Here is a 26,499-nt window from a genome sequence, read left to right on the forward strand (position 1 = left end):
AGGTAAAGAAGAAATACGGGATTGGTTGGAAATTAATTACATAAATTAGGGATTGGCTAGATTCAACTGGCGGAAATAAAAGGTAGAACTGCCAACCCAAAATTAAACGAGCATCAATCAGTTACCCCAAAACCTAGAAATACAAAACTTATTTAAATCATAAGTTCTTTCACTTCGCATAGTTTTTGTAGTGTCATCTGTGGAAAAATGTCCAAACTTGAATGGCAAACAAAACAAGGAGAAATTCACTCAGGTTATTCAACTGCGTAATAACAAAATTACATAATATTTTAGTGGTGACATCTTCCGATTAAAGTTCCAAGTTGGTGTAGTTTCAGTTTCACTGTTTTACCAAAAGAGGAGTTCTTTTAGGCGCTAATTTTGAATGCGTGGCGTAGAGGTGTACCTTCCGGTACAATTCCCATAAAGTACTTTCACCCCATCAATGCAGTAATTAAAACTGAAAGCACTTTTCCTATTTTTGAAACTCACGACCTGAATTTCAACCCTGTTTATCATCATACCATTGCCTACTGTCCATCTCACAACATTACCGTGGTCATTTTGCAGTTGCTCACAATCTTGTAACTTATTTATTACGCTATACAGAATAAAATAATCTCCAAAAAGCCTTATCTCTGATTCCACTTCTTTACTCATATCATTTATATATATAAGGAAACAGAAAGGTCCAATATTACTACCTTGAGACATTCCCTTCTTAATTATTACAGGGTGAAATAAAGCTTCACCTACTCTAATTCTCTGAGATCTGAATGAAAACTGAAAACCTACAACCTGTTTTCCAGTCATTGACTGGGTCAGGGATGTAATGAATGAAACATATATAGGCTGTTATTACAAAGGGGTCGCCACTCCCAAGGTGATTTATTAATGAGTGATAAATGCTATGAAATGATAATGGAGAGTGTTGCTGGAATGAAAGATGACAGGGAAAACCAAAACAAAATCATGATCAGGGGAAAATGGTAAATAAAAATGTAAATAGCTTATGGGATGGGTTTAAAGCAATTGTTGAGGAGTGTGAAAACACGTATGTACCTCTAAAGGTGGTAAGGAATGGTGAAACAAAGAAATAAAGCAGCTAAGAAATTGGTGCAAGTTAGAAAGGACTAGTGTTAGGAACGGTTGTGGAAGTAAGGAGAAATTGAAGGAACTTACAAGGAAATTGAATCTAATGAAGTAGTCAGCCAAGAATATGATGGCAAGCATAACTGGTGGTTTGTGTATCTGTTGGCAGGATATAGGTATTCAACATCATCATACCGAATAGCCAACAAAACAACCTGAGGACCAGCTTACTTATTTCTGTATTCAACTTAGTAGTAAGCTGTTGCAAGTGGTGTTGACAGCCTGTAATATATATATATTTCTATGTTTTTACACTCATAACCTGCCTGGCTCCATGACTGAGTGGGGTCTGCCTAACAAGGGCTGCACCAGGCTAGCAATAGCCATACAAAATTATCATCTTTCAAAACTCTTCAAATTGTCCTTAGGTTTATGGAACTTTCTTTTCTCAGGGTAATGCACCTACAGTATGTACCAATAGCTGCTTTGCTTAGTTTTAAGGAACTACAGGTGAAACCGTTTATTGCGACATTGCTTTTAATGTCGTACTGGATATAATGACAAAAGCTAATGGTCCCGTCTAAATCCTATATAAGCACTGTATTTACAAAATCACTTAGTGTGATATTATTTATTATGACATATCGTATAAAATGACATATTTTACTGCATTGGAAATGTATCTACTATATCATCCAATGTTGATTTTTGTTTGTTTTGCATTTGGGAATTGCTGACAACAATGTAAAGCTTATTTTCAAATTCTTGTTTTCAGTGGGTTGTAGATTTCAAATCAGTCTGTCTGTTAAATAAATAGTCAAGGCAAGCATCACTGTGAAGATGTTGCAAAAAAGAGGGAAAGAGGATATTGAAGGAAAATCGGAAATAATGGGACGATTACAAAATACGGAAACAACACCAGCGTCACAAAGGAATTGGATGTATCACACTCAACGATTTCTACAATTTGGAATGATAGAGAGAACATCTCATTTATTAGCCAAGACCATGTGCGACAACATTATTGATCAATTTACATTGTTGCTACTTCTTTCCTCACTTATTATTTTATATTTTGCTGGCATATTATTGCTGTACATAGTGTGTAATCATTAGAAGAAAATACCCTCTCGGTCCCACTCCACAAATACTGTATTGCAGGTTTCTTTAAGTTTTAATTTTATTCTGTTAATTGACCATGTACGTGTGTAGCTTAAAACTTACAGATATGACAATTTTAGCAAAAAAAAAAAAGTGTGTGCGACTGTCACCTATAACGATAATTAATTAATGGTCCCTGCAGAGATGTTAAAACTGGTTTTGACCCTATCTGTTTGGAAGGAGTGAAGAAAACATGAAATCTGGAATGGTCACTTATCAGGAGCTCTGAACAGTGCAGAAAAATGATCTGCCACATCTGCAATCTGAACTATGACAGTGGGTGATTTGATGTAATATATATAGATGAAATTTTCAAAATTAGAGAACATATTTGATGATCAAAACAGTGTTCCATACAACACATGTTAAGTAATGACATTAAACATCAATGGGTACCACAGTATACAGCCTTTTTATTTTATTTTTAATCTTAAGACAAGGAACATAAATGTTAATGGAATACTTGCTTAGGCTACTTTAATAATACCAAACAAATAGAAATCAGTAGCTAAACAAATACTTTATCACTACTCCTCTGTAAACTCTGTGAAATGTTGCATAGTACAGCATTATTTAAGAACACCATTCAATTTTTTAAGATATATACATATAGCAGAGTCCTGGAAACTTAACTCTCAGTATCTTGACATTTGCTGAAGTTGTTTGTGTTTTTTTTTTTTTTTTTTTTTTTTTTCCTAGTGGATAAATCATGAAATTAGCCTTATTAATTTATTACTGTACTTCTGGTTGAGTGGTATGACTAGGGGCAATAATATTTGGAACATTCTCTAATACATAATAACGTTAACAAAACAGGATAAAAATGGTGAATTACTAGGTGGCAGTGAAGTAGTTGTAGTGGTGAGAGAGACAGAAGAAAAAGATGAAGAGAAATTAGAGGATGGGGAGCTGCAAGACAATGGAAAACCTGAAAGACTGAAGGCTGCTCAAGGAATACTGTGTTATTTTGAGGAGAAAGGTGCATCTGCCAAGGACACTTTATTCCTCCAATGTCTGCATGATAAAGCCTCCAAAAGAAGGAATGAGTGCAAGAAGCAAGCCACATCACATATTTTTCTTAAAAAAAGAAGTTAAAAATTTCATACACATGTATGTAAGTTGTTTTGTTATTTTTTAAATAAATTCTTTTAGATTAAGCTTTATATTAGGTTTGTTCCAACACGACAAGAAACAGTTTGCAAACTGCCCAACGCATGCACAGTAAGGAAAGAGCGTTCCAACTAACTTCAAACTCAAACGCAGAGTTAGAATCGGTTGTTTCAACAGATTGTAGATTGTTCACGAACCAGTTTGCAGACTAGCAAAGCAGTTTGTAGTCCAGAACAAGAACAAGAACTGTTCACCAGAGACATGTTCAGTACACCAAAATAATGGTGAGCTGTGCATTGTGGTCCTTAGTTGATGATGATAATAATCAGCAGTTTTGCTGATATAGGTTCAGAATCCAAGTTTTCAGGATGTTGCAGATAGATTTGATATTTCCCTGAGCTCTCTGCATAGAACTGTCAGATGGCTGACTGACAGTCTTTATTAGCAACTTATCTCCACAAGTTATAACGTGACCTACATTTTAGAGAAAATCGATTTTCCTACATTTTAGAGAAAATCGATTTTCAAAGAGTCATTGGTGCCATAGATTGCTGTCACATTGAAATTGACACACCTGTGAAGAATCCCGACTCATAGATAAACAGAAAAGGACACTATTCCATACAGGTACCCATACTTTTTGTAATTCCGTTCCAGCACTCTCTACCTATTCTCACAACGGACCATTATATTGGTATTATATTCTCACAATTATTAGGCAAGATGTTCATTTGCGAGTCTCCACTTAAAACTTCTACAAGGACAACCCACATCTGCTTTACATTTCTAATTTTAAAACTCCCCATTTTTGGTCTATATTTATCATACAAGTCAATCAACATTTTCGTCATTTGTACAGTCCATTTGCACTCAGTATTGCTCACAACACTGGGCACAGAAACAGAAGATGTTGACAGTACTGCTGACAGAATGACAAATCCATGTAATTCTGGAATAAAGTAATTATTATTTTTAGAAACAGTGAGTGATTTTATAGCCAATTACTTACCTTCCATTGAGTAACAAGTTGTTTAGCTGAGTTCAATAAATGACCAAGCAGAAGCACAACAAAAACCAGTTTGTCTAATCTCATAAACGTACAGTCCATGAATCTCCCACAAAATCAAAAACCCATGCGCATTGTAGTTTCTCTTGACCATTCACAACAGACTCCTGTTTAGTGACAGTTCCCAACTAATACAAATCTTGCACATGCACTTACATCAGTCCATAAATTGGTACAAAACCATACACAAACTCCTTGTTGGAACAAACCTATTTTCTTTTGGCTTCTATCAGTATTTGAATATAATTTGAAATGAGTTTTATATCACCCTTCCATGAGTCTGTAAAAATCAATATTTTCATTATTTCATACACTTTCAAGTCCGCATCAGGTTATGTTTGAGAGACTACTGTATTACATAAAGAAAAAATTAAAATTGATGTATCACATACCCTATTATCGTATAAGGTGTCAATGAGTGTGATGAATCTCCGTGCTTGAGATTTCATCTTCAGACTCATTTGAGGGATATCTCGAATTATTATCGTATGAAATGCTTGAGACATCTGTAGATAATCACTGGCTCCAAGAGGCTAAAAATGTGAACACACTATATTAGTCCTTCAGGTTTGTTGAAATAAAATAATAATAATAATAATAATATAATAATAACCACAAGAATAGAATATATTACCCTGTCACAAACTTCTTCAAATGTAGTGTCCATAACTTGACCACAAGTTTTCTTGAATGTTACATTACGTCCCAAGATAGTGAGGACTCGAGGTCTCACTATATCATTCTCATGTGAACACAAAATTTTAAAAATTTTATCTAGGTCTTCATCAGCTTTGGTTTCACTTTTTCTGTAGAAGAAAACAAAATACAAATATTTATTTTAAAGGTTCATAACATCTTTTTATAAAATAAACCAAATAGCAAAGAGAAAAAGAAGAAAAGTTAACATACTGCAATTGAAAGCATGTTTTCACTTCCTAAAGTTATATTTCTTAATTTGAGTTTGGAACTTCACAGATCACACATGGCTCATGCTGCACTAAAATGTGTTTCCTACACCCACCACAGATTTGAAGTGAAAATAGTGCACAGCAATAGGGCTTAGAATTCTTTCGAATATATCTGCAACTGACAATTCATAAATGATACAGCAAGCTATACAAAGAATACAACTAGTAGTAGAGGGACCGAGCTCGATAGCTGCAGTCGCTTAAGTGCGGCCAGTATCCAGTAATCGGGAGATAGTGGGTTCAAGCCCCACTGTCGGCAGCCCTGAAGATGGTTTTCCGTGGTTTCCCATTTTCACATCAGGCAAATGCCGGGGCTGTACCTTAATTAAGGCCACGGCCGCTTCCTTCCACTTCCTAGGCCTTTCTTATCCCATCGTCGCCATAAGACATATCTGTGTTGGTGCGACATAAAGCAAATAGCAAAAAAAAAAAAAAAGTAGTAGAGGGCAAAAATGATTTCACAAAGCTGAAGATTGTCAATTAAAAAGAGAGAAGAAATGGAAATACTAACATCACTGATGAAATGAATAAAAAAAGATTTCTTGTTATTATTATTATTATTATTATTATTATTATTATTATTATTTAGAAGTATAAGAAACAATAGTGCACTTTATTCATGGATTGGCCAAAGAATTCATCTGAAGTGCATAAGCACCAAGGCTCATTAAAAATGTTACACAAATAAATCAATAAACTGGACATAGAGATATAACAACTCAATATGATATACGTCCAGCTCCTAGGCTGAATGGTCAGTATAGTGGCCTTCAGATCATAGGATCCCGGGTTCAATTCCCGGCCGGGGTTGGGATTTTAAGCATGATTGGTCAATTCATCTAGCAAGGGGATTGGGTGTTTGTGTTTGTCTTAATACACATCTTTATTTACACACACCATATCACACTACCACCAACACAGGAACACAAAAGTGTAGAAATATATCCCTCCAAATGGGGTTGGCAACAGGAAGGGCATATGGCTATAAAGTTAGACAATCCAAATTAGTGCCAACCCCAGATAACTGGGAGACAGGCCAGGAAAGAAAGAAAAATTTAATATGATTTATTTTTCACCTTTTAACTTCAATTAATTTTTCTCAAAGAAGACAGAACTGGTTCATTTTCTATCAGACAGTGACTTCAACAGTGCTGTTTTATGTGTATTAAACAAACAATCAAAGAAAGGGCTCTGAACAATGCATTCAACGTTGGAATCAATGCAGCACATCAGAAGGAGATTATTCAAAACTATTATTTTTTAAACCAAAGTTTCATATTCATGCCCACATGACTTAAATTACTACAAATAATCCAATTATTTATTTTGTTGATTCTCCCTTGTCAGCTCAGATCTGTAAGATCTACTGTAAATAGAATTTTTTGAGTATTCTAAAGGACATCTAACAATGATTAATAATTGTTAACCATGTGGAAAGGTGGTAGCATGCATCAGCTTCACCAAAAAAAGTTGGTGATTAGTCAATATGAGTGCATATTCTGGTGAAGAGCATTTGGTTACTGCAGGGTGGGTCACTAGAGAGTCCATATTGGTGTTTCAAAGACATACTATGAATCAACTGAGCGAGTAGAATGCACAGTTTGGGTCGTCTAAGATTGCATATCAGAGATGACGGGTTCGAACCCCATTGTTAGCAGTCCTGAAGATGGTTTTCTGTGGTTTCCCATTTTCACACCAAGCAAATGCAAGGGTTGTACTTTAATTAAGGCTATGGGTGCTTCCTTCCCAGTTTAGCCCTGTCTTATCCCTTTGTCACCATAAGATCATAGTCAGTGTGATGCAAAACTAATAGCAAATTATATATCACTACCAAACCAGATTTTCACATCCCCTAAGAATAGCATTATAGTGGGGGAAAGAGTGTGCATTTAAAATAGGGAATGTGAATAATTGGACATAAATTAAAAGATCTGCAATAAGTACAGAAACGTAACAACAGCTTTCTCATCTGTGGAGCAGTCGCCAGTGAAATCAACACTAAAATGCTTACCTAATTTGGCATACTTAAACATGATACTCTACAGTGTGATGGCAGTAGTGCCAGACCTGTAGCTTAGTTCCTTTCCAACAGAATAAAGATGGCCTGGGCCACCATGCCTCAATTGGTAGAGCAACTGACGTGAAATCGGGAGGTTGTGGGTCCGGATCCCACTGGTATCTGGTTGGCCATTTTTGTTCTGTACTTAACATCTCTTCAACACATAGTAAATGTACATAACACGACCTAATAGGTTGAAAGTCGGTTTCGATTACAATGCGGTCGTGAAAATTCAATATTCAGTACGGTATACAGAATTACAATTCCAATCATTTACGTCTTATACATTTTTACTATACCAACTATGATAACAAAGATATTCAGAATATTGATTTTTGTTACTAAATCTGAATTAGCGACCAACCACGAGAAATTGGGTGAACAGAATTTAATGGGAACCCTACTGAGTTTTTAAGCCAAAATTGTCTGAAAATAGAAATTGTGATTTTTTCACGTACAGCCATTTTTAAAAGTCCAGTTGAGGCATTCAAATGAAGCAAGCACACCCACTACCTTGATGAATACCTCCAGAATTTCAATGTATTTCATATTTCCTCTGTTGAATTCCTGCCTATTCTTGGATTAAGAAAGAATTTAATGCCACAAAGCACATTAAGTAAGGTGGAAACTGAGAAATCACTTGCATAATCTCCAGAATTGACTATTATTTCCTGTGATTACTTGTAATATAACCTGTGTATATATCTGAACATATTTTTCTACTTATACTCCACTGAACATCTTTTTAGTGTGTTTTGTTTTGTTTATTCTTCTCTTCTGTTATGTAAAATGGTATTACCGTTAATAAAGTATTATTAATATTATTATTATTAATAATACTGGTTTATGCTGCCATTTGTAGACAGTTTCCATAGTTGTATGCACAGAGAAACATTAGAAATAGTCAAATTAAAATCTTTTTCACGTGACAATTTTGTACATAAATGCTGTGCTGATTTTCATGTTTATTATACACTGAAGACTAATTACTGTTGATATTTTGGGTATTATCAGTTTAAAATATTGTTTATTTATCAATGAGTGTTGATTGTTTTGGAACTCTAACAGGAAGCATGTGACAATGTTTATATTCAGTCATGTGTTGATGTGTTTGTCCAATGTTGATAATGTTAATATGGTTGGTTGATCCGTATTGACTAGTCTGAATGTATTACAGAACTATTGCAGCATCAAAAATAGAATGGGAATGGTTACAGAAGAACATAGAAAATTCAATGTATAATATTTTGAGCAAGAAACAAGTGATATTGGATAAGAAGTTCCAAAATGTACTTGATAATAAAGTAGAACACTTTAAAGGTAATAAGAAGGTAAATATTCTGCGTGATAATGAACACAAGTTATTTGAACCTGTTAGAAATCTAACTCAAGTCAAATTTGATGTTAATGAAATGAACATTTTAAGTAAAGGGCCTAAATTCAATTGGGAAAAGAAGAATTATAGTAATAGAAAAGATTTAGTAAAGTTAATAGCTGAAACTAAAGTGGCCATAGCTAACCTACCAGTTGATGAACAAGTTCCTCTTAGATACGAAGTTAGAAGAACATTATCCAGTATGAAAGCACATAGGTAGAGAACCATAAGGAGTTGAATAAGAATATTAATTATTGAAGAATAAGATAGATAATAATAATATTGTTGTGACAAAAGCTGATAAAGGTAATACTATTGTGCTGATAGGAAGACAAGATTATATTGAAAATACTACGAATTTTCTAACTAGCAATAATTTTGAATTGATAAAAAAAGATCCTACGTTATCTATATAGAAAAAACTTAAACAAATTCTCAATAACATAACTTTTTTATTAGACTCCAAAGATACTAACTGTCTAGTTAACATGAGCCCAGAAATACCTACTTTAAAGGCACTACCAAAAATTCATAAACAAGAAATTCCTATTAGACCAATAGTTAATTTTAGAAATAGTCCGGCATATAAGACGACCAAATTCGTGCAAAGATTTTGAAAAGAACACTATAAGTTTAATAGCCAGATGCACCTAATTAATACTATTGACTTTTGTAACAGAATTGAAAACATTGAGCTAACAGACTACAGTACTACATGATACATAGTTTGGATATCAAAGATATGTACTCCAACATTCCTACCGTAGATACTATAAAAATTGTAAGAAAGAATTTAATGCCACAAAGCACATTAAGTAAGGTGGAAACTGAAGAATTTTTCACATTACTAGAATTTACTTTGGAAAATAACTATTTCGTTTTTGACAACGAAATTTACAAACAGTCTAAAGGCCTAGCAATGGGTTCACTGGCTTCAGGTATTTTAGCAAACATATTCATGGATTACATGGAATATAATAAAATAGTGGATAAAATAGATGGACTGATTACATGGTTGAGATACGTCAATGATATATTTGTTATTATCGATGAACAAAAGGTTAAACCTGATGGTATATTAGAGTATTTAAATACTTTGGTTAAAAAAGTGCATTTTACGATGGATTCTGAAAATGATAGGACTTTAAATTATTTAGATTTAACAATTACTAGAAATTCTGGTCATTTCGATTTTCAAATTTTCAGAAAAGCTACTCAAACAGATACTATTATCAGAAATGACACCAATCATCCAGGTCAACATAAAAAGGCAACATCTTACAGTTTAATTATGAACATACCTATGTCTAGCAGTTCTAACTTTTTGAAATAAGCACTCTTACCAACTGGCTAAAATATTCAGGAAAAAAGAACATCAATGTCGCATACAAAATGGATAATAATACTAATATGATCATTTTCAATTCAGATAAGATAGAGAATAAATGTATAATTAATAAATCAGGAATTTACAAATGAACATGCCAAACATGTAAACAACGATACATGGGACAATCTGGAAGAAGTTTGGCTATAAGGTACAAAGAACATGTTAATGCAGTCAAACCTAAAAGATATTCGGCAATGGGAGAACATATGGTTGAAAGGAATCATAAATTTACAGACATTTCTAACGACATGAAATTATTACATTCGGCCAAAAAGGGAAAATTAATGACTCTTTTGGAAAGTTTAGATATTTATCTTACACAAAAAAATAATTTTGAATCAAGTTTAAATGAGAGAAGTGCATAAGATAACCCTCTGTATAGACTAGCATCTGATCATTTAAGAACAAAAAGAAGAAACAAGAAGAAAAACTTAAAGTTCTTAAATTTATATAAGTATTCTCATTCAGTTCAACAAAATGTTATGTATTGATCATTTTTATAATATTTCATGTTTTCTTTATTCATTGATATGGTGTATTAGGACACAATACTTCTTTGAATTGTAAAAACAAAAGATTGTGTTATATTGTTTTATTCTTTGAACTGGCCACTGATGAAGGGAATGGGTGACTTCCCGAAACATGTATGGTTAAATAAATAGTTTTCTTTCATTAATAAGTGTATTAACAAGATGGATTCAAATAAAACTATTTTAAATAGTGTTTGTTCAACTCGTGGTGCTTCTATAAGAAAGCGATAGCGAAGGGCGAAACACCACATGATAAAATGCATGTTAAGTTGACCCCAAGTTTGTGGAAAAACTAATGCCCTTGTATTTGAGACTGGCAAATAATGAACTCTTGAAAAAGTATGTAAGGGGCAGGACTCAGAACCTAAATGAGACCTTACACTCTATAATTTGGTAAAAGTGCCCTAAGCAAACCTTTGTTTCCAAATTCAGAGTTGATATGGCAGTTGTGAATGCTGTAGGGAAATTCAATATCCGTGCACTTGCCTGCAATAAACTCAAGATGGCAAATGAAGGAACAGATATATGTGACACGTCTTACAGGGTATGTGTGGAGCCTGACAGAACAAGGAAGAGAGGATAAAATGGAGAGAAAACTGCAAAAAAGAAGAGTAGAATGCTAAGGAGAGGATAAAGGCCAAGGAAGGAGAAATGTATGGTGCTGGGAAGTTTTGATGCAACTACTGTAAGTTAAACTAATATTTTTTACAAAATTAGCTTTTTCTCAAAACTTTATTTTTCAGTATTCAAAATGCTCTAAGTGCAACAGTTTTTATCTGATTGTATTTAAACTTGGTATGCCTATATTACCATGTGAGATGCATAAAAGTTGGTATCCATTTAAAAAAATAATGATATCTCTCAGAGATATCTTCAGTCAAATATGAAAATTTGAGAATTTCTAAGAAAAATGCAAACAGGTGAGAGAAAAAGTACTTTAATAACATTACTAATGTGATTTTTCAAATAATGATATCAATAGTTATTCAGATACCCGTAAGAACTATCACAAAAAAGTTTGAAATGACAAACTCAAAAAATGGCATGCAAGGATGTTTTAAAATTATGCAAACTATTTTTCTAAAATGTGCTATAAATCAGAAACTATTGTATCAAATTGTTCCAGATTTTAGAATAATCTTAATTTTGGCATCATAAATGAACTCCCAAAATTTGGTGAATATCCGATGAAAATTGCAAGACTTAGAAAACTCAGTAGGGCCCCCACTTAATGAAAACTGGTATCTAAAGTCAGGGAATAAGGCACTACAGTATAGGCTATAAATAATTTTATTCATGCTGGATGAAACGGTAGTCTAGAGTAAGGCGCCTAAATTTCATTTTTAAATACCTATACTACTGGTCCTATCGAAAAATGCTAAATAACAAAAGTTATAGAGAATCCGATTTATGAACAATTATGTCTTATACAGTTTTACTGTACCAACTATGATAATAGAATTTATGAATTTAGACTTTCGTTGCTTAGTCCATATCAATGCCGAGCATTGCTACATGGAAATATTGTTCAGTCATGTAAACTGGCAATGGTTTTTGTCATGATTGTCTTCAAGTGTAAAACCACATGGTAATAATAATAGTAATTTCGTGTGGCTATTTCTAGCCGAGTGCAGCCCTTGTAAGGCAGACCCTCCGATTAGGGTGGGCGGCATCTACCATATGTAGTTAACTGCGTGTTATTGTGGTGGAGGATAGTGTTATGTGAACCACATGGTCATCAGTCCATATCAACAAGGAAAATTATGAAATTGAAGATGGTTATAAAAACTGAGAAAAATCGTAAAGGAACGATCACTTTTCATTAGATGCCCTAATATCATCTAGCTGGAAGAAAACTAAATGTGAAAGCCTACAATATCAAAAGCTCATAAAACCGATCAACAATAACATTACATCGACCATTGTTTGTTGTGATGTGATCTGCCTCTTCTGCTGCCACTCATCTCCGATAGATGGGATTACTGCTGCGTCCCGAGTAAAACACCATGCCTGAATATTGGCGGGAAGTAGCTGGAGAGTAAATAACTTTGCACATGCTATATTATTGTCCCGTCAATGACAGGTACTACAGCTAGAATATATACATTATATATACTGCTGGGGAAAAAAAAAACGCACATGCTCAAGGACAAGGTCATTTTGTTCACAAATGATGCGACAGGTAGTTCATCATTGCAGGAGTATAAGATTACTAATTCAGACCAAATGAAACACACATCTCACAGTAAAGGGTGCCCAAACAGTTGCATCAATACACAGTGTAACTCTCCCCCCTCTGGTGGCAATGCAAGCGTGTATTCGCGCGTGCAAATGATCATAAAGGTGCCAAATGGCATCCTGTGGTAGTGTGTTCCAGCATCTTGCTCCTTTTGATGCAATTCAGCAATGGTTCTTGCAGGCTCCGGAGAACGCATAAGGCCCACTTTATCGTGTGCCATATGTATTCAATTGGTGAGAGATCTGGTGATCTTGTTGGCTAGGGCATTTTTTGTACACTGCGTAGAGCACGTTGCATCACAGCAGCTGTATGTGGACGTATATTCTTCTGCTGAAAAAGCACATCAACTTCCTGTCACAGAAATGGTAGTAGCACAGGGACAACAACCTGTGCAATGTAGCGGGCAGTGGTTATGTCACCCAGCATCACCAACTGTGACCACAAGTTCTGGGGTGGGACCTGGGTGTCATGGGCGAATGCACTCTGGAACAGGCCGCTCACCAGGTATACGCGGTACGCGTGTACGTCCTCCACTTACAGACAGACAGAACCTAATTTCATCACTGAAAACAACAGAGCACCATTTCCCTCTCCAGTCAACTTATTCATAATACCAGAGTAGCCGTGCTTGGCAGTGAAGTGGTGTCAGTATTAGCTTGACCAGAGGCACACGTGATCATAATCCTGCTGCAAGCAGATGTTTCCCAATGGTCCTTGTTGACACAGCTGGTGCAACATGTGACTAGATTTCGTTCTTAGATGACGTTCGGTAGGCCCCCGCTGCTTGAACAAGAAGTGCATCTGTACTAAGTGGACATCCAGAGCCTGGTCTATGGATGTGGGAAAGTTCCGCAAATCACTGCTGAAAACAGCGACACACCACTGATACAATGTACCCAACATGTGCACCAATCCATCGATATGTCCATCCAGCTTCCCGCAGACCCACAACGTGGCCCCAAACCACTGGCTGTAGTTGTTCAACAGGAGAACGTACTTGTTGACGGGGCATGGTTGTACCCTAGAATGAATGTTGCAAATACTGTTCATCTCTAACCTCAGCACAGTTACTGCCTACTGAGTCAAAACAGAGTGCGCACAGACACGCCACCTAAACACCATGTGATCGCCAATGTCTATGACAAATGAATCACTAACACAACCACCCCTCAATATGCACATATTATACCCTGGTACCACAGAACATAGTCCTTAGTCCTTAAGGATGTTGCATGTTTTCTTTCCGGCAGTGTATGTTTGTATGTGTGTTTTACATCTCTTCCTAAACCACTGGAGCAATTTCAACCAAACTAGGTACACTTAACTTACTATCAGGAGACAAATCGCGTGGGGGTAAGACACCCCTAGCACTCTTAGGGGTGAGGAATGAGAGAGGGCGTGATAAAAAAATAATGGAAAATAGTGCCGAATCCATAGTTTTTGGGGTTGCTGAAATGAATAGTGACATTCCTGATTCTTTTTAAATCCAAGTTCAGTCCCCTTTGACATCGGGGATGACGAAGGGTAATAAAAAAAAGGAAATGTCCAAAACAACCGAGATTATGAACGTATCTGTGTGTATGTTCCAGTATAGCTATCAACCAAAACTGATACAAGTAGGCTTACTATCTGGAAAAAATACTGCACGAGAATAACAACCCTAGAGGAGGGGGTGAAATAGAAATGTAACTAAAAATGACCAATATTAGTGTCAAAACCATCATTTTCGGCTACTGGAGTGATTTCAACAAAACTTGGTACTCTTATGACTTACTATTAAGAGACAAACCACGTAGGGGTATGACAACCCTAGCACCCCTAAAGGAAGAGATGGGAGGGGGTGAGATTTATAAATAATCAAAAATAGTGACAAATCCACAGATTTTGAGGTCACTGAGATGAATAGTGACACTCTAAATGTCATTTAAGTACATGTTAAGCCCCAATCGGCATGGGAGTGAGAAGGGGTGAAAAAAGAAAATGTCCAAAGTGACCGAAATTGTGGATGTATGTGTGGTATGTTCCAGCATAAATGTCAACTAAACTTGGTAAAAATATTACTTACTACCTGGAAAAAATACTGTGGGGGCAAGACACCCCTAGAACCCCTAGGGGAAGGGGTGAAATATAAATATAACTAAAAACGACCGATATTAGTGTTGAAATTTATTAAAATTTGTATCCACTTTATTCAATACATTAAAATGTTGTTAAGATAAAATTACAACATATATTTTATCAGAACTAGTTTCAACGCCTTATTTTGCGTCATCATCAGCTGATATACATTTTAGGAAATATTGGCAAACACGTAAGTTTATCTACGTCATATAAAACAAATGTTTAAAAAACATATTGATGATCTAAAAACCGTGTTAAAATTATATTATTTCAAAGTCCATATTATCTGAGACTTGTGAGTATTAAACTTTAAGTTGCTGAGGTCCGATGTAAGTTGGTTTGCTTCCTCATAAATTCAAGTGGGTTTATCAAGAACAACCACTGAAAACACGGTTCTACATCACGGTTAAAGAAGTGTTAAACTGAGCTAATGTTTCTTTAAGAAGACTTTGAAATAATATAATTTTAACACAGTTTTTAGATCATCAATATGTTTTTTAAAATTTGTTTTATGTGACGTAGATAAACTTATGTGTTTGCCAATATTTCCTAAAATGTATATCAGCTGATGATGACGCAAAATAAGGCGTTGAAACTAGTTCTGATAAAATATATGTTGTAATTTTATCTTAACATTTTAATGTATTGATTAAGGTGCATACAAATTTTAATAAATTGTAATCTTGGTTCAATACGGACGAATAATGAAATTTATTAACTTAATTAGTGTTGAATCCATAGTTTTTGGGACTACTGGAGCGAGTTCAAGAAAACTTGGTACACTTATGACTTACTATCAGGAGACAAACTGCGTTGGGGTATGACAACCCTAGCACCCTAACGGTGGGAGTGGGAGAGGGTGAGATATAAAAATAAATGAAAATAATATCAAATCCACAGTTTTGAGGGTCGCTGAGATGAATAGTGACACTCCAGATATCGTTTAAGTCCAAGTTGAACCCCAATCGGCATGGAGGTGAGAAGGGGTGGGAAAAATAAAATGGATGTATGTGTGAGTGCTCCAGCATAGCTGTCAATTAAACTTGGTACAAATATTACTATCCGGAAACAATACTGTGTGGACAAAACATCTCCAGAACCCCTGGGGAGGGGCAGGAAATATAAAACTAAAAACAAGCGATATTAGTGTCAAATCTATAGTTTTTGTGGTCACTGAGATGAATTGTGACACACTGGATGTCATTTAAGTCTATTTAAGACCAGCCCCAATCAGAATGGGGGTTGGTAGGGTTGAAAAAGAAAGTCCAATATGACCAAAATTATGGACGTATGTATGTTCTCCAGGGTCTTTGTTAATGCTTGGAAGGGACTTTCTCGCTCGACCTTGGCCACCAGTGACGGTTCAGTTGGCGGCTACCGTGCGTGCGTACGTACAGCAGAATATGGTGCTCAAAATCATTATCATGCATTTTACTCACCACGTTTACAGTTTATGCTCAAAAAACATTATCATGCATTATCATGCATTTTACTCACCTTTTTACAGTTTATGGTGAAAATGTTCTTCATACGCTGCCAAAATAATTGGCATCTCCTAAGGAAGTTTTCAGTTACTCTACCAAGTCCTTCAGCACTGACGGATGCAATTGCAACTCTTACATTGCCATTAAGTTCATCTAGTGTGTGAGGGTTGTTCCCATAACCTACATTTTTTAACATTCCCCACAAATAAAAATCACATGCCATTAAGTCTGGGCTACGAGGGGGCCACAGATTTTTACTTACGATCCTCGTGCCAAACACGCTTCAGTAAGGAGATAACGACCTTTATGTGTATTTTTATTGTTTACTGAACCTGTAGGTTTGAATCTCTTGGCCAGTTGTTTTATTGTCCGATTGACAGGAATGGGTCTCCCTGGAAATATCGCTCGAAACTTTTGTCTTGTCCTAGTGCACGATTTTCTGCACATAATGTATTATGCAGATATACACGTTCAAGTAACAAATATTTCACACACATTACAGCACTATACAATACGAAGGGTGTTTGAAAATTCTGTGCAAAAATAAAAACTACTTATGTGTTTGGGGTAAACCTTTTTAATTTTTTGACATAGTCTCCTTTTAGGCTTATACACTTTGTCCAACGATGTTCTACTTTGTTGATCCCTTCCGAATAATAGGATTTGTCCAAGTCTGCAAAATATCCATTAGTGTTTGCAATCATCTCCTCGTTTGAATAAAATCTTTGTCCCGCCAGCCATTTCTTCAAATTGGGGAACAAATAGTAGTCCGAGGGAGCCAAGTCTGGAGAATAGGGGGGATGTGAAATGAGTTGGAATCCTATTTCCATTAATTTTGCGACCACAAATGCTGAGGTGTGTGCTGGTGCGTTGTCGTGACGGAAAAGGACTTTCTTGTGGGCCAATCGCGGGCGTTTTTTTTGCAGCTTGTTTTTCAAATGGTCCAATAACGATGAATAATATGCATCTGTAATAGTTTTACCCTTTTCCAGATAGTCGATGAGGATTATCCCTTGCGAACCCCAAAAGACAGTCGCCATAACCCTTCCAGCCGAAGGAACAGTCTTCGCATTTTTTGGTGCAGATTCCCCCTTGGTAACCCATTGTTTAGATTGTTGTTTGGTCTCAGGAGTATAGTAATATATCCATGTTTCATCCACAGTGACGAAACAACGCTTAAAGTCCTCCAGATTCTTCTGGAACAGCTGCAAACCATCCTTGCAACACTTCACACAATTCCGTTTTTGGTCAAGTGTGAGCAATCGCGGCACCCATCTTGCGGATAGCTTTCTCATGTCCAAATGTTTATGCAAAATATTATGTACCCATTCAGTCGAGATGCCCACAGCACTAGTAATCTCATGCACCTTAACTCTTCTGTCATCCATCACCATATCATGGATTTGATCAATGATTTCTGGAGTCATAACCTCCACAGGGCATCCAGAACGTTCAGCGTCACTTGTGCCCATATGGCCAGTCCAAAAATTTTGAAACCAGTTATAAACTGTTCTAATCGAAGGTGCAGAGTCACTATAATGTTTATCAAGCTTCTCTTTAGTCTCCTGAGGCGTTTCGCCTTTCATAAAGTAATGTTTAATCACCATACGAAATTCTTTTTCGTCCATTTCTTGAAAATCACTCAACTTCCTTGATTCACACGAATGCCAAACACAAAGAAATAGACCAATATGGCTGAAACTTGGTGTGTGTTCATTCAAGAGATGCTACTAACTAAACATGACCTCGATACGTGCCAGTGGTGCCATCATATAGACTTTGCATGGACTTTTCAAACCACCTTCATACAACATACAGTACGCAGTAGCTTCATTGAATACCCTACTATCTCGGAGCTTGACTCTCAACAACTGCAGAGTGCCAGAAAGCGCGCGCACCAGCGGCCTGTAGCGACCTGGCATCGGCGGCCAAGTTTGAGCGATAAAGTCCCTTCCAAGCATAAATAAAGACCCTGTAGTATACCTCTGAACCAAACTTGGTACAAGTATGACTTTCTATCTGGAAAAAAATTACTATGGGGCTAAGATGCCCCTACCATAAAAAATACAGAAAAAGGGGTGAAATACAAAAATAATGGGACAAATATTAATTTACAGTCCACAGTTTTCGGGGTCGCTGAGGCAAATAATGACACTCTGGATGTCGTTTAAGTCCAAGTTCCGTCCCCATTGGCATGGCGATGACAAGGGGTGAAGAAAGACAATGTCCAAAATGATCAAAATTATGGATGTATGTATGTTACTTTCAGTACAGCCCTCATACAAAATTCCTACACATATGACTTACTATCTCGAAAAATTACTCTGTCAGGGTAAGACATCCCTAGCACATCCAGGGAAAGGATGAAATGTGAAAATAATCAAAAACAACCAATATTAGTGTCTAATCCATAGTTTTCTGTGTTGCTGAGCTGAATAGTGACATTGCGGATGTCATTTAAGTCCATGTTCATACCCCATCGGCATGGGGAGTAACAAGAGATGAAAAAGAATGTGCAAAGGCCTGAGATTATGGATGTGATCTGCGTATGTTCCAGAACAGTTCTCAACCAAACTTGGTACACATGACTTACTATCAGGAGAATATACTATACAGGTAAGACACCCCTAGCACTCCTAGGTGAGGGGTGACACACAAAAATAATGGAAAACAACACATATTAGTGTCGAATCCATAGTTTTTAGGGACACCCAGATGAATAGTGACACTCTGGATGACGTTTAGTTATAACTCCAGCCCCCATCGGCATGGGAGTGAGAAGGGGTGAAAATTAAAAATGTCCAAACTGACCGAGATTGATGTTGAATACACAGTTTTCAGGATCCTTAGGCTGATTGGCGACAGTCCCGGTGACAGTTGGAATTGTGCATATCATATGTAATATGTAATGTATCATATCATATGTGTAAATACATACAGTTATCATATAATTTTATTATTTATTTGAAAGAATCAACTCCTTCCCAGATAATCCCAGTTGCCACAAGGCCATGATTTAATTAGCGTGAAACAAAATAATCTGAAACTAAAACATAAAAAATTAAATGCAAAACAATAAAGCTATATCTACAAAATAGTTTTTAGAAGATCAATCAACATCACAATAAAGAAATCTACATAAATTTGCTTCACACATAATTAACAGGTAATACAAATTCTACAAGTAAACATTCAATAAAGTACCTGGGCAGTGCCGGATAATACAGCTAGTTCTTGATAAAGATGGATTATGACTGTTGTCTTAAAAGGCCAAATTTCGAGGTCACCAATCCATTGAAAATCTCCTAAGTGAAGTTTTATGATACATTAAGGCTTTACCATATGTTAAATAAAATAGTAAACATTCTACACTAATTTGTCACATATTGCCCTCATATACTCACATAAAATAGGTTCTCTCCTTCCCTGGAATAGATTTCAATCGATAATCTATTCCTGAGTCCAGTGACGCAACTTCACAGTGATCCTTGAGTATTTTAATAAAAGGGACAAAATTAGATCGTTGAAGGCCATTTTTATACAGATCATCAGGAGGTCTATTGCTTGTGGCCACAACCACCACACCGTGATTAAAGAGTTCTGTAAACAGTCGTTTCAAAATCATTGCATCTCCAATGTCAGTAACCTAAAAACAAATCCAATTTGATAGTCCAGCACAATGCAGAAAACAATGCAACGGAAGATTATTATTATTTTTTTAAATAACTTGCCTGAAATTCATCAAAACAAATAAGCCAAGTCTTTTCACTGATGGCCTCAGCAACAGGAGCAATTGGATCAAATGGCTGAGGTTTAGTGCTGGAATGATCCCTAACGACATTCTTCTTCAATTCATGAATGCGGGAATGGACGTCAAGCATGAATGCATGAAAATGCACACGTTTCTTGCGCCTCACCTAAATAAAACACATCCATCTTCATTATAAACTGTTATGCCTTTCGGTATTTAGTTTGCAAGCTTCTGTGAATGAAATAAGTATCCCACAACCCTCTAATTGTAACTATCTCAGGCTTCATCAGTTCCAAATCTCTTACCTTAAAAAAGAAGAAGAATTAGCATGTTAGTCTTTTTCTACTTCTCTTACCTTCAATGGCTGAGTCCATTACTGCCCTAGGTAATCTATCATACTCTATTCACCTCACATGATAACAGCACCAAAGCTGGCTCATAAGCACAGTTTCATCCTCAAGTTCATCCTTAACTTTATCTCCTCATTCCAAGCACCCTCTTGCAATTGGTCTCACCTATTTGCACCACCAATCACTCTTGATTCTTTCCAGTCTATTACTTTCAGATCACAAGAAAGTCTACCCAGTTTTAATGGTTGTGGTGGTGGTGGTGATGGTTTTAAGAGGAAGTACAATTAGGCAACCATCCTCTATTAACATTAATGAGAGGAAAAAATGAATTTAACATAATCAGCAGATCCAATTCACAGCACTGAAAGTTCAAAAAAAATTCCAAAACCATTCCACTGACTAGAATTAAAAAAGAGACAACGATGAAATCAATTATTATGAACTTAAAACAATCAGTGGATCTGAACTATCTTAAAACAATAGTATTGTACTGACCAAGGGACTACTTCCAAAGCACAATTCTGAATCGATGATGCTTGTTTTCTAAAGAAATCCAAAATCAGGTCAACAACCCCTCATAATGGTACTTATTGCTAGTAAAGTAGAACCATGGTATTTCTCATGTTGCAGTACTAATAGACTCACGGTGTTCCATACATTATGGTACTACCCACAAGTATTGTATGCCACACAGGTAATGCAGACCTATGGTGTTTCTCACATAATGGCGCCACTCACAGGCAACGCAAACCCATAGTGTTCCTCACCTAGGTGTACTAATCACGGATGCCGGTATTCCCGTGGTGTTCCTCACATAGTGGGTACTAAACACAGGCAACACAGACGCACGGTGTCGCTCATATAGTGGTACTAATCACAGGCAACGCCCAGACCCGTGGTGTTTCTCACGTAATGGTATTAATCGCAGGCAACGTAAGCTTGTGGTGTTCTGCATACAGTGGTACTAATCACATGTACTGCAAACCCACAGTGAACCACTCTCTGCTGCTACTAATCACAAACATATTGTGTACCAAACACATAGTGGTACTATTCGCAAGTAAAGGCAACCCATTGTGATCCCCGTGTGATGGTACTAATCACAAGTAGTTTTATGGTTCTAATTCAATCATCCCTTGGTCGCCTCTTACGGCAGGCAGGAGATACTGTGGGTGTATTATTCGCATCCCCCACCCACAGGGGTAGAGAGAGAAAAAAAAAAGAAGGAATCCATCACTTCGAAAAATGAATTATCGTATGAAGAAAGGCAAAGGCCACAAAGGGCATGAAAATGAAAGACTCCCTAGGCCTTGAATGCTCTAATACCAACGAGGTCGGACAGGATAGATGAAAGAGAAGAGCCTGGCCCAAGTAAGTAGAAGCAATGCCAGAACTCACCTAAGGAGCTTTTAAAGGTAGGAAAGATCATAATATGAAGATAGTACTGGAATTGCAGAGAACAAATACAGGGAAATATTTATAGGGAAAGGAATTAGGGAATGGAATCATTTATGAAAGGAAATATTCAATAAATTTCCAAGTTCTTTGAAATCATTTAAGAAAAGACTACGTAAACAACTGATAGGGAATCTGTCACTTGGTCAACAGCCCTAAACCGGGCGAGTTGGCTGTGCGATTAGGGGTGTGTAGCTGTGAGCTTGCATCCGGGAGATAATGGGTTCGAACCTCACTGTCGGCAGCCTTGAAGACGGTTTTCCGTGGTTTCCCATTTTCACTCCAGGCAAATGCTGGGGCTGTACCTAATTAAGGCCATGGCCGCTTCCTTCCCACTGCTAGCCCTTTCCTATACCATTGTCGCCATAAGACCTATCTGTGTTGGTGCGACATAAAGCAGATTGTAAAAAATAGCAGCCCTAAATGCAGATCAGTTATGACTGATATTAAGCCTAGGCCTACATATAACTTATAGGTGGTGGTGGTGGTGGTAATGGTTCGATAAATATTTCAAAATGTCATCCTTCTGGGCCATCAACTTCAAAAAAATTAGTAGGTATGAAAAATCTGATAGATTCTGTTACTATAGTTTCTGTAGATAGATAGAATTATCTACCTGAAGAGTCAGGTGCTCTGTTAAACTGAGGGTGGATGAAAACTAGAACTACAAAGTGCCACAACATAAAACTTTTAAAATATTAAGAATATCAAGAACAGAAAATCTTACCCTCTAACATTCTATCACACTTGAACAATATTAACTTATTCTCTTTCAATTGTCAGCCATTGATCTTATCTCAAAGGAAGAAAATTTTCATGCCATACAGAAGTAAACATTAAATTCATACAACAACTCTCAATCAGTCACTATCAATCTGCATTTAGGGCTGCAGATTCTCTATCAGTTGTTGCTACTTTAATTGTCACTCAACATTGAAATACAAAAGAATTTGTTTAGATTTTCATCTGGAGTGTGGTTTTATATGGCTGCAACAGCTAGACGTTGTTAAAGAAAGACTACAAACATCTGGAGGCAATAGAGATGTCGATTTGGAGAACAATGACCAGAATTAATCTGACAGAAAGGAAACTGACAAAAAAAAAAAAAAAGAACAAGTCTTAATGAAATAAATGTAATTCAGAAAAAGAAGAAATCACTATCTGGTCATTTTTCACAAACATAACTGAAAGCACGACCTTGCAGATGAAAACTTGGACGAAATAACACATACAAAGAACTGATGCAGAAAGAAGAGAAACATTGTTATATTGACAAGGCATGACCTTTAGAAAATTATAATGGAGTATAATATCACCACTTCTCCATAAATATTTCAAAATTATCTGGGCACCTAGCACTGCCAGTGTGTCCACCACTGAATGAGCTGAAATTCATAATAATAATAAATTTAAAAAAAAAAGCCAAGACTGATGATGTTGATGTCATGATGACCATGAGACACAGGCCATCTTGCTGGGATCAGTCATCTTGGCAGGTGAAGGGTCTTAATGGCCTATATGTGTAGCAATTTGTTTGGTGTTAAGAGACCTTTCCAGCTTTGTTTACATAGTAAAGGGCAATTGCAATGATTTAAACTGAATTCACTGCTATTTTTAACAGTAAATAAATCACCACCCACCGAGGGCCTTGGCCTGCCAAGAGAGCTCTTACCCAGAAAGTGACGTGTCACATGCTTATTGGAACAACATACTCAGCCATACTGCCTGCCTTTGCGACTGGGTCTGATGCCTCTCGTATCAGACAGCTATTCAGTTGTTTCAAGGGGCTGAGTGATGCCAATTCCAACCCTCAATCTAGAATTAAAATTGAATCCAGGGTCTCCAGGTAAGAGACAGGAATGCTACCCCTACTCCATGGGGCTTGTGAATACAACGAATAAAACTTAGCAAACAAAACCTTAGTAGGACTTCGCTCATAAGAACTATTACTTCCCATACAGACTACCTCCATCTCTTGTCACTCTTAACTGGCTGCATGTCTGATATAACAGTAAGCAAATCTCTTGCCACATATATCCACATCTCTGAATTTTAATTGCAGTAATGTTATTATATAAAAACTATGTTCAGAATCAATAGGAAATAACAAGGGGAATTAGCCTACCATATTTATTTAAAATTTTACTGTCTTATCATATTTCTTAACGTAATTGTAGAGATGTGTAATAGACAAACCTCACAGCAATTGAAGAAAAGATCCATTAACATTGTCTTGCCTCCACCCACAGCACCATGAATGTACAAACCCAAAGGAACATTTTCTACCTTTCCTTTAAATAATTTATAAAATAAACCTCTTCGTGGAGGCGAATAGGTCCGAATGTCTTCGTACACTCTTTGTAATCTCTCAGCAATTTGTTTCTGATAGTCATCAGGCATAAGTTCGCCTGTCCTAATTTTCTCTTGTAGGATGGATATGGGACCTTCCGAGAGGTTAGGTGAAGACAGCTCATCTGTCTGAAGACTAGATTTTACCGCATAAGACCGCACATTAAAAGAACTTCTTAGCCATAAACGTGATATTCTGTTTGAATGTAAGTACAATTGGTACAAACGTTTAAAATTAATATTGCATAGATGAAACACTGAACACGAAGGTGATGCCATCATTTCAGTTCTTGACTGAAACCGAAAACGAGTACGGTAATTACGCAATCAATACCCTCAAATAAATTACCGGGAGAACAAATTACGACACAGATAAAATAGCTAGTTAAAACAGGAGATAATATCGAAATTATGTTGTGAAATGGATTATTCCCCCCAACATTTGACGCATCATTTTCCTCTCTTGTTATCCCTAATGTTATATGAACATAATTTTTCCCTTTTACAAGTTCCGTTGCATCACTAAATTTACCATCGTGGAAATTATTGTATCCACAACTGTTGGTATAAATTAATTTATTTACCAGTATTAGCTATCGGATTTGTAAAATATGATTATAGGATATACCACGAAATGTATGACTGTACAGATATGTAACTACAGCGCAAATCCTTAAAGGCCATCGATTTTACGTTGTAAAATTGTAAACCTTCTTATCTAAGATTTTTGAATCAGACTCCTATTATAGCATTTCAGTCGTTTATAATATCAAATGAATGGTTTGCTTTAATAGTTTCGTCCCGGGATACTACTGTCTATTTAAGAGACCTTTAGGCATCAGTCACCGAGCATACTTTTCTGTCCTAATTTTCTCTAGGACGGATAAGCCTTATCCGATAACGGATCCTTCGAGAGGTTAGGTGAAGACCAAAGAGAATGAGTGGTGAAGACTGTATTTGACTAAATCAAAGAGAATTAGCGCTGTGAAGAGGAGGTGGACCTCTTGTTGATTGAATCGGATAATACGATTACAGCGCCCCTCCGGTGATCTCCGGTACTACCGACGGAGGCAAGGCAGTACGGAGCTCCGGAGGTTAATCGGAAGGCCGCCTCCTATTCGCAACAGTAGCGTAAGGACGTAGTGGCCTATAATTTCAAACTTACGTCCATGAATGTAGGCGCCCTATAAAAATCGTTACCTACGTACACAAAAATTGATCTATATCACCGATATTCCATACAATACCCCTTAACAAAGAACGTATAGTCATTCACAGTAATTAACCCTCTACTGCATACTGTTGCCATTAGGCAACAAATAACTTTTCACCTGTGTAAATGGATAAATATTATAGACAGAGGTAGTTTTACGGCACACCTTCAACTGTACAGTCAATTAAACACATATCCCAGTGATGCCTTGGTTTATATATATATATATATATATATATATATATATATATATATATATATATATAACATAAGACAAAACAGCCCTACAGCCAAAGGTACTCCTTCCACCCCGTCAACATCCACGCGAACCAACCACCGTTTATTTCACGTGGGCCCTCCCCATCATATTACCACAGGCTTCAGGAGTACCTCTGGCTCAACCTCAAAGACATTACCGACCTACGGTCGTGCAAGTATACTTGCGCCCTGCAATACGTACCCATGGCCAGCAGGCAGTAATGTTCGGTCTTTGAATGTTAAAAGCTTAGCGTAAAATCGTGGAAAATCATATATATACTCCAATATGGCAATTCACTTCACATACGAGTGTTAAGCTATGAGGCCCAGTTAAGAATTGTTGGTATATCTAAACCACTGAGCGTATGTTGAACATTAAAGCTTGAAATTTTCTTCACCAAACGGAAACGAAAAATAATTCATGCAGTAGAGGGTTAATGCATCCTCTCATTTGTTATCAAGAAAATGTAATTATATCGACATATATAATACATATCCCATATACCTGAAACTTCTAATGCAGGATAT

General features: G+C 36.5%; 1 protein-coding gene across 1 annotated transcript in view; it reads right to left on the bottom strand.

Annotated features, from left to right (window-relative positions):
- LOC136856786 (putative ATPase N2B) overlaps window positions 1–24,888 on the bottom strand; it is a 45,678-nt gene extending 20,790 nt beyond the window's left edge. The window contains exons 1-5 of the mRNA XM_067134896.2: window positions 24,348–24,888; window positions 20,327–20,512; window positions 20,000–20,241; window positions 5,064–5,235; window positions 4,822–4,962 (exon numbers count right to left, since the gene is read on the bottom strand). Of these exons, the coding sequence (XP_066990997.2) occupies window positions 4,822–4,962; window positions 5,064–5,235; window positions 20,000–20,241; window positions 20,327–20,512; window positions 24,348–24,782 (1,176 nt within the window). The 5' untranslated portion in view covers window positions 24,783–24,888. The remainder of the gene's footprint in view (window positions 1–4,821; window positions 4,963–5,063; window positions 5,236–19,999; window positions 20,242–20,326; window positions 20,513–24,347) is intronic.
- Window positions 24,889–26,499: the final 1,611 nt, after the last annotated feature.

Source organism: Anabrus simplex, chromosome 1 (genome assembly GCF_040414725.1).
Source record: "Anabrus simplex isolate iqAnaSimp1 chromosome 1, ASM4041472v1, whole genome shotgun sequence".
In the NCBI taxonomy this organism is placed as follows: Eukaryota; Metazoa; Arthropoda; class Insecta; order Orthoptera; family Tettigoniidae; genus Anabrus; species Anabrus simplex.